Here is a 9,595-nt window from a genome sequence, read left to right on the forward strand (position 1 = left end):
CTTAGTTTCAAACTTAAACTTTTGTTTTGGTAATTTGGAACCTTTATTCAACATTTTGAATTCTGAAACCTTCCTAAACATAAAATATATAATTTTATAAACATGTAAAAACTATCTTAACAATGGATGTTTGAATTTTGAAAAAGTAATTTTCATTACTCGCAAGTAACAAATACAGTTTATGGGTATCCAGCAATTCCATGATAAGATTGAAGATATAAGTCCCCAAGAACGGTACATGATCTCCACGAATATTGTAAGGAAAAAAACGATAAAACAAGGTTTACAAAATATATTACTTAGCATCAAAATTGTGATTAGATATTTTGTTATTCCTTTTTTTGAAAATTTCACCCCTTGAAAAGCCATCTTTAATCTATTTAAACTTTATCATAAATCATAATCCGATGATCAGGATTACATCTTACTAGTGCGATTAATTTGGAACATTTCATAGCAAGGAAGTAGAATTCAAGAAGGACTGAATCACTTCCCCCTCCTCCCCTAATAAAATGGCCCGACTAATCTCCATAATTTTCTCATCTTTCTCTCCAAAATCTAAATCTAAATCATCCACAAATCATCAAAAACCTAAACTTATTTGATTTTCAAAAAAAATAAAATAATAATAACCCATAAAAAAAGGATGTCCGACGAAGAGGTTCACTTCGAGTCCAAGGCTGATGCTGGAGCATCCAAAACTTTCCCTCAACAAGCAGGCACCATTCGAAAAAATGGATACATAGTCATCAAGAACAGGCCCTGCAAGGTGGGTTTGATTTCTTTATTTGTGATTTTTTTATGGGTTTTCTGTTTTGATTTATGGGTTATGGTAATCGAATGTTTCATGGATACAGAAGGAGTGTTTGGATTATGGTTTATAAGTTTTTTTTTTTTTAATTGCAATTTAAAGAAACGATTTGATTATTATTTAACTAAGTTATGGGTAGTTAAATCTAAAGGTTTAAGAAAATTAGAATGGAAACCGGTTTTATGTCACAGTCAATGGTCCTAATTGTGTTTGTGGTCAATTTCTTTAGGTATATTAAATTCGGTAGGAATAGAATGTCCCACATACGTTTATACAACAATTTATCTTTGAGATTAAGGGCTACATCTCTAAAGTCATAAAAAAGATGACATGATATATATATATATATATATATATATATATATATATATATATATAAGGATATTCATCAAAATAACCGCATGATCTGATTTTAGGAGATATACAGAAGTAGTTGTTATTTCTGAAACAGTCATTTTGTAGACAAAATTGCAAAAATGGTTCTTGTGGTATTTTTATTTTTTTTTTGTTTTTTTTTTAGTCCAAACCACAATTTTTTTGGATTTTTGGTACGTAGTTTTGTTGCATTTTTGATCTTTCGGTAAACTGAAATGACTGTAATGTCCTTCTGATATTTTTTTATGTTTTTTCTATTTAATTTAAATGAAAAAATAATTAAATTGGACCCACATCTCTATCTCTCTCTCTCTCTCTCTCTCTCTCCAAACCCATTATCGTCTTTAACAGATTTTGAGGAAACAATATCCCAATCAACACAAACCAATTTGATTCTAACAAATGGCAGTGAGCATTACCTGTTGAGAGAACAAAAGAGAAAGTGAGGAAGTTGATAATTAAACCAGAAATAGATAAAGATGACAAATATCAATGCAAATGTCAATCCGATCTAAATACAAAGTGCATAATAAGATCAGTTCCTTTTGTTGTTAATCCAACCACTTGGTTCAAGTTACAAGTCCAATTAGGAAGATAATCAAATGATTTCGTGTTTTTGGGGTTCTCGATGAACATAAGAGATGATGGTGGTCAAGACAATCTACTGTTGGAAGTCGTGATGGTTTTAACGGGTAGTCCGGCGGGTGGATGGTGATGATGGCATTGATGTTTAATTGTGGAGATGTGGGTCTTCTAGGGTTTTAATTTTGCTAGCAATGCATGTACATACATTTATCGTTATGTATTTATGTTAAGAAATGGGTAGAACGCAGTGAGATTGGATTACTCGGAGAAGGATAGATATGAAGCTTGAGGTCGTCGAAGCCACAACAAACCCTAACTCCGATTAGGGTTTCGTCATCGTTGCTATGAAGATCCGATTAGGGTTACCGCTGAATCGGAGTGAATGGAGATGACAGGTCTTGTCGTTGTCTCTGACTTCCGACGTTCCCCTACAGTCATTATCACACCTCCTTCCATATATGTGAATCGCAAATGACGTTCTCTAGACATTTTCATCTTCATATGAAAATATTGATGTGTGTTTGTGTGAGAAATAGAATCTGAATACTCCATGTGTTCATATGATTTAGAAGTGTGTATCTGTGTTCATCAGATATGAATTGGGGAAGATGAAGAAGTAGAGAGAGAGAGAGAGAGAGAGAGAGAGAGAGAGAGAGAGAGAGAGAGAGAGAGAGAGAGAGAAAGAAAGAAGTGGCCCCATTTTTAATTATTAAAAATAAATAAATAACAATTAGATTTTAAAAGAATGAAAGAAAAATGAAAAAATTATTACCGCCATTTTAGTTTATCGAGGGACCAAAACCCAACGAAATTACCTTAAAATGACTATCAATCCAAAAAAGTTGTTGTTTTGACTAAAAAAAAAAAAAATACATACCACAGTGATCATTTTTGCAATTTTATCCATTTTGAATTTCTATAATATATATCTTGGATTTTTTATTTATTTCAACAAAACCTCTTTAGAAACTTTCCCCATTTTCGAAATTCATTTCGCAATTTTTAATAATGCTTAATGTTATTGAGTTTTCACCAGTCATATTTTATACCTTTGCAACATATCCGTTTTTATTTGTTATGTTTTTTAATTTTTTATTTGATTTCAAGACAACATTTACACGAATTTTTGGAATAAAATAAGTTTTTTTTTAATGAATTTTTTAATGGGATTTCGAACATATTTTTTGAAATTTTGGTATACAAATCACATACTATAATTACTATAATTATAAAATTAAGAACTTCAGTACTTCTGTTCCTCTAGTTTTCTTTACTTATTTTAAATGTATGATCCATTATTCAATATTTTTATAAAATTATACTTTAAGTTAAATGTTAATTTCAACGTTTCATTTAAGATATATTAGTTGCTCTATTTGTTGTATTTATGTATATCTATAAAAATCTTTAAACCAAATTTTGATGTGAAGGTTGTTGAGGTTTCCACCTCAAAAACAGGCAAGCATGGTCATGCAAAGTGTCATTTTGTAGGAATAGACATTTTTACTGGCAAAAAGCTTGAAGATATCGTTCCTTCTTCTCATAATTGTGATGTAAGTTCTTTTATAAATTCTCAGTTATTATTATTACTTTTTATTTTCAATATTGTTCTTGAATATGTTAATCATGAGATTCTTTTCATATGGTTCTCATAGGTCCCGCATGTCACTCGTACGGATTATCAGTTGATTGACATTTCTGAAGACGGCTTTGTAAGTATTCTTATACAAATTAACTACCCAAAATCTTGTCATAGCTATGTATGTATGTATATGGCATATATATTTAAAAAAATATTTATTTTATCGATTATTGTGTATTAATTGATATGGTTGTTCAAATATTAGGTTAGTTTTCTGACCGAAAGTGGAAACACAAAAGATGATCTAAAGCTTCCCACCGATGAAAATCTGCTTACACAGGTAAATCCTATCAAAAAAGGTTTTGTTAAATCTCAAAGTCTTAATCTTTTAAGAGGTTGTAGTATACTATATATAGCAACAAAATTGTGTTTTAAGACGTACATTTTAGATACCTTCAACATAAATGTTCTACAACACCTATTTTTCTCGTTTTTTTATTTGTTTTTGTATAGATTAAAGATGGGTTTAGTGAAGGAAAAGATCTTGTGGTGAGCGTTATGTCGGCTATGGGAGAAGAGCAGATTAATTCTCTCAAAGATATCGGCAAGAATTAAACATGTTATAGTAGCTAGATACCAATATAATGTTTGATGCTTAAACGTAGACTTTTATTGTATGGTATCTGAATGATTTAGCTACAAAACGGTATTTGTTTATTATTGTATGTGATAGATATAAATTTGCATATTAGGATTGTAGCGGTTCAATCTTACTCTATCTTTTATAGAATGTTGTATTTTGCTTTATTTTTGTGTTGTTATCATTCTTTTTTGTCACTTTTTGGGTTGGGTTGCGGAAACATGAGGAACTCTTGCCACTGTTTCCTTGTATTTTATTTTTTTTGTAAATGGTTATTGTTTTTTTGAACATTTTATCTTACTTCCCCATACATATGGCTTAAGCATCTGTCATGTTTAATTTTTTCTTTACTTTTCTAATGTACTTCTCCTTGAAAAGTTTTAGAGTGCCTCCAACTCAGTTTCTAAATATACTCATGTGAAGTATCCTCCTAGTAGGGTGGTCTTAAGTCGATTTGAGGGCCGGGCAAAAATAAAAAAATTATGCCCTTCAAAATTTAGTAAATCAAAAATGATAATAAGAGAGTACCAATGACTTATTATTATTATTATTATTATTATTATTATTATTATTATTATTATTATTATTAAAATTGGATAATGTTTAAAAGATGTGAGTTAAAAAAAACTAATGACAAAACAAAATAAAAAAAAACCAAATAATCAAAACAACCGAACCATTTCGAAAAATGGCGTTTGGTGTTTGGAAAAAAAAATGTGTGTTCGGAAAAAAAAAAATCTTATGTTTGTCAAAAAATTTTAAAAAAAATGAATAATTACTCATCTTACCGATAGATTAATATGATTTTTGTTAACAAATCTATAACTAATAATTATACAAAGACGTGCGATACAAAAAATCATGTATATAAACATGAAAATTATGTATGATAATTGACTATATAGACCATTTTTGTAATTTAGATTCCAATTCATTAAAGTTAGGACATATGATTCCAAGCGCATGGTTACAATAAAAAAAATTAATAGAAGAAAATAAGGCCCCCAATAAAATAAAGCAAATGTATAAAAACTTCATAAAAAAGTTATAAAAACTCCATAAAAAATTAATAGAAGATAATAAGTACCAGTAACATACATAGTGCTTAAGAAATTGTATCATAACCAATTAGAATACCGGAACTTTGATAAAAAAAAAATTCACAAAACTTTTATATATATATATATATATATATATATATATATATATATATATATATATATATATATATATATATATATATATATATATATATATATATATATATATATATAGTCAAGATCAAATAAGAAGGAAATTTTTGGTAGGAAGGTAAGAAGTTTTTTTTCTACATATTTTTTTCACGAACAAATAAAATGAATCATTATATGATTCATTTGTAAGATGATTCACAAGAAAAAATTCTCAAAAAAACATTTCGATGATTCATTTATATAATGATTTTGTTGTTATTCACTAAAATTGTCATAAAAGTTAATTTTTTCTTAATTTACTTAAAAATGAATCATAAAGATGTTTTTTTGAGAATTTTTTCTTGTGAATCATTTTACAAATGAATCATCTAGTGATTCATTTTTTTTGTTCGTCAAAAAAATATATAGAAAAAAAACTTCTTACCTTCCTATCAAAAAAAATTTCTTACCGGATCTATATCCTATATATATATATATATATATATATATATATATATATATATATATATATATATATATATATATATATATATATATATACACCTGTTGAAAATACCTGATTACCCGACCCTACCCGTTTTGAATTCAAGTAAATCGGGTATTGGGTTTGGAAATTCGGATAACTGAGTATCCTGATATTTTAATAGGTCGGTTATTGGATAGGTTTAAAAAATTTTGTGTTTAGCCGCATACCCGATTAAAAAAAACAACTAATTAATGTTGTAATTCTAATAACTATTAAAGTTGTATCATTATTTTACATAATTATTGTTTCTTATTGTTTAAACCAAATGTTATATGACTTCACTATTTGAACGGTATATAGTAAATACAACAGAAATTGTTGAAAATAAAATGGAATTTTGAACAGAATGTTATAACAAATATAATGAAAATAAATAAGATGTTAGATTCCTCTTCATTTTTTTTTTTGGCACTAGGGCATGTTTCTATTTTGTCAACAGGTCTACGTTTTTTCTTTGTGAATTGAAATATAGCTATAAAATTTGTCCCTGCAATTTAGATAACAAACTAAATTATTTATTTATAACTTTTATATGCTCACATTTTGCATTAAATCATGTAACATGTTTGGTTAATCCAAATTTGATCAAACACTGATCATGTACTCCATAAACTGCTTTTTTTTTCTTTTTTATTAAAATTTGAAATGGAATGAAAAAATCACATAACACATTATAATAACTTGTATTGTTATCGCATATGTACTTGTTAATTGTATGAAATATTTTGCTACCCAATTTTCTATTAAAGCAACCGAAATGCAAAAATCAATAAGCGACACTTAAGTAATTTTTGGGTATACCCGAAAATGCCCGACCCGACCTAAAACTCGAATACCCAAAACCCGAGAGCCCAAATTATAATATAGGTTGGGTATCGGGTATTATTATTTTAAGAAACTACCCGATCCGTTTTACCCAAAACCCGAAAATTTTACCTGATCAATATATATATATATATATATATATATATATATATATATATATATATATATATATATATATATATATATATATATATATATATATATATATAACAGAGTTAATTTGGGGGCCCAGATCGTAGTGAGGCCACAGGCCGTTGCCCAACTTGCCCACCCTACTGGGTCGGGCCCACCTCCTAGTTGCTCTTAAGTCCATCTCAAACAACTCCTAAGATAACTACATCTTTGATATATTGATTTCTTCTTGTCTAGTCTATCCACAACATGTCATGTCCATTTTACCTCTTGCACCGACACATCTCCATGAAGTTGTCAAACTTATTTTTTCTTTGGTGCTTGGTTTAATCCATATAACATTTTCTTTAGTTTGCATACTAGGTTTTTCTTACTAGTTATCTAAAACCCTTATGGTTGTATCATGTAAATGACCTCCTCAAGGTCTACATACAAGAATGTTTTCTTATATCTAGTTGTTCCAAATGCATGTCATTGTCATCTATAATAACCAAAACCAATATGAGTGTGGTCATCTTCACAACTAGAGAAAATTTCTCATTATAATCAAATTTTTTTTATTTGGGAACTCCTTCAACACCATTTTTTCCTTTTATATCTTGTTTCTATCATGATTATCATTTACCATGAACATCCACTTATTCTGTAGTTCTTTTTTATCATTAACTTACTAAGGACCAAGTATGGTTTTTATCATCTGAACTCTTATCATCTACCACATACTTCTTTTTTTGTATAGCGTCATTCATTCTTAAAGACTATGGATAAACATTGTTTCGTTATTCTTAGTCAATAGAAAATAGTTTGATGATTGGAAGTATCTAGTTGGAGGTATACCCTCTTCAGTGGATTTTATAATAGTTTTTTTTTTTTTTTTCTAAATCTACTTTATTTTAACCTTGAATTTGAACTCTCACTATACTTTATGATCATACTAGATTTACGACTACCATTCTCTTCTGAGCTCCCACTACTGTGTAAGATCTATCTCCTATCTATAGAGTAGGAATAGGTTGTGCAATATGTTTCTCTATAACTCTTCAAACAAATAATGTCCTTTCCCATGTGAATTCTTCTTTCCATTAGAAGTTGCATCAATCTCATCTTTATATAGACATTCTTATTGAATATGGCACTTGTACTTTTAATGACCCTTCCATTTTGATCATCCAAGAAATGATATCCTAAATATAGCCCAAAATGTACATTTCTTAGCCTTTAACTCATGTTTATATTTATCAATATCCTTGATCTTGATATAAAATACAAATCTAAATACTCTTAAGTATATAAGAGTCACCTTTTCACTTTGTCATTCCTCTTTTGTAATCTTAAACCCTGTTGGAAATAATGTTACCTAGTTGATTAAATAAGCTTTTGTAGTTAACAAATCTAACTAGAAAATCTTAGTTAACCTGCTTGAAGCATGATATTCTTTGCAATTTCATTTAGTATTTTGTTCATTCTTTCCACAACTGGGGTGTTGAGTTATCTTTATAACCGTATTTAGCAACTTAATTTCATTCTTAGAATATTAATCACTGAACATTGTGTTGTTGTACTCTCCCGAATTATTTGACTTCTGACTCTTGTTCTTCAATTTAGTCTCATACTTTCATTCTCTATAAAACTTTTCACTTCTTAAAGGTATTGAAGACATCATATTTATCTTTTAGAAAATAAAGATGTACCTTTCCTATTGAATTTTCTATAATGATTACATAGTATAATGAGCCTTTTATTTAAGAAATTGATGTAGGATCACACACATCCAAAAGAACCAACTCAAACTTCCCATCCATGGATGATATTTCCCATCTTTACAATGGTAATCTTTTTCTATTTTCAAATGGCACAAATTCACAAGAATCAATAGTCATGTTCTTCATATAAAGAATTTGCATTTCGTAGTTAGTATTTTTATACCTTTTTACCATGCTTCCAATGGTATATGGGTCCTTGGATTTCCCAATATAACAAACATACATTGGAAAACCAAAATTACGGAAGTAAACAATTCAAATACACTTGTGAACATGCCAAACTTCTCTCAAGATTTGGCATTGATAACCAAACTTCAAAGTCGATTTATATGGTTCATTTGGGTTACATGCAACTGTTAGAAGATAGTGCTCACAATCACAACAATTGGTAATATTACTATTAATTATATGGTTCATTTGGGTTACATGCAAAAGCAAATATAAGCAATATTGGTTAGAGATGAATTATAGAGTTCTAGTTTTTTAATTAATTATGTAACACCCAAAAATTTAAGGCAAATTTAAACTTTTCAAAAACACTTTAAATCAATAATCATTACAATTTGGTTTCCAAAATGGTTCATATCAGAGTTTTCCCAGCAATCATAACAAAAGATAAGGAGTTGTACGATCAAGCCTTAGCCTTGCCGCGATCCCCCGATGTACCTGAAACAATAAACTGTAATTTTAAGCCTGAAAGCTTAGTGAGTTCCCCCAAAATACCCATACTCACAGCTATACATATAGAATCACAAGCAGCATACTATGGGTCCAATCAAACATCGGGTTGGAATACCCCAGGCCCACAACCAACAGGTTGGAATGCCAACATACTATGTGTCCAATCATACTCGGGATGGAATACCCTAGGCCCACAACCAACAGGTTGGAATGCCCACATACTATGAGTCTAATTATCCTAAGGATGGAATACTCACGGCCCTCAACCAACAGGTTGGAATGTCCATGTCTATTGGCCTCCGCACAAAGCAGATAAGCCTCAACTGTCAAACAAATATGTGCATATATATAACAGATAATCACATAACAGTCTATAGACAACAAACTGATCTATCAGATCATACCACATAACATATAATATTATCCTACCCTCTAGGATGTCTAACTAACAGGTCATACCACATATCAAATATTATCATCCT

The 9,595-nt window shown here is 29.3% G+C and overlaps 1 protein-coding gene across 1 annotated transcript; it reads left to right on the forward strand.

The window, feature by feature from the left end:
- The first annotated feature begins 557 nt into the window (after nucleotides 1-557).
- LOC145004812 (eukaryotic translation initiation factor 5A-like) lies at nucleotides 558-4,305 on the forward strand. The gene is made up of 5 exons (XM_078963812.1): nucleotides 558-769; nucleotides 3,202-3,324; nucleotides 3,427-3,483; nucleotides 3,619-3,693; nucleotides 3,867-4,305. Exons 1-5 carry the CDS (start codon nucleotides 647-649, stop codon nucleotides 3,966-3,968), a joined length of 480 nt encoding a protein of 159 aa, XP_078819938.1. The 5' UTR covers nucleotides 558-646; the 3' UTR covers nucleotides 3,969-4,305.
- Nucleotides 4,306-9,595: the final 5,290 nt, after the last annotated feature.

This window comes from Lactuca saligna, chromosome 7 (genome assembly GCF_052625555.1).
Source record: "Lactuca saligna cultivar CGN05327 chromosome 7, ASM5262555v1, whole genome shotgun sequence".
In the NCBI taxonomy this organism is placed as follows: Eukaryota; Viridiplantae; Streptophyta; class Magnoliopsida; order Asterales; family Asteraceae; genus Lactuca; species Lactuca saligna.